Source organism: Eurypyga helias, unplaced genomic scaffold (genome assembly GCF_000690775.1).
Source record: "Eurypyga helias isolate BGI_N326 unplaced genomic scaffold, ASM69077v1 scaffold19904, whole genome shotgun sequence".
NCBI lineage: Eukaryota > Metazoa > Chordata > Aves > Eurypygiformes > Eurypygidae > Eurypyga > Eurypyga helias.
In genome coordinates, this window is record NW_010244559.1 from 4,691 (window position 1) to 4,904 (window position 214).

Here is a 214-nt window from a genome sequence, read left to right on the forward strand (position 1 = left end):
GCTAGGGAGGCCGTGAGTGGAGGGCCGAGGGAGGGTGTGTGTTAGCCAGAGCCGCCCCGAGGCCACTGGGCATCTCACCTGCCCCGTGGTGCCTGCACTTACCCGGGGGCCCCTGTCTCCGGGTTTGCCAGGCAGACCTGCTTCACCCTGTGGGGAGAGAGGGGGTGAGTGGGGGCAGTGGGGAGGGAGCCAGTGGTCCTGGGGGGTCCTCACT

General features: G+C 69.6%; 1 protein-coding gene across 1 annotated transcript in view; it reads right to left on the reverse strand.

Annotated features, from left to right (window-relative positions):
- LOC104508249 (collagen alpha-1(VII) chain-like) overlaps window positions 1-147 on the reverse strand; it is a gene marked incomplete at both ends in the record, with an annotated part of 4,627 nt that extends 4,480 nt beyond the window's left edge. Inside the window, one exon of the mRNA XM_010149808.1 lies at window positions 103-147. Within this exon, the coding sequence (XP_010148110.1) occupies window positions 103-147 (45 nt within the window). The remainder of the gene's footprint in view (window positions 1-102) is intronic.
- Between the last annotated feature and the right edge of the window lie 67 nt (window positions 148-214).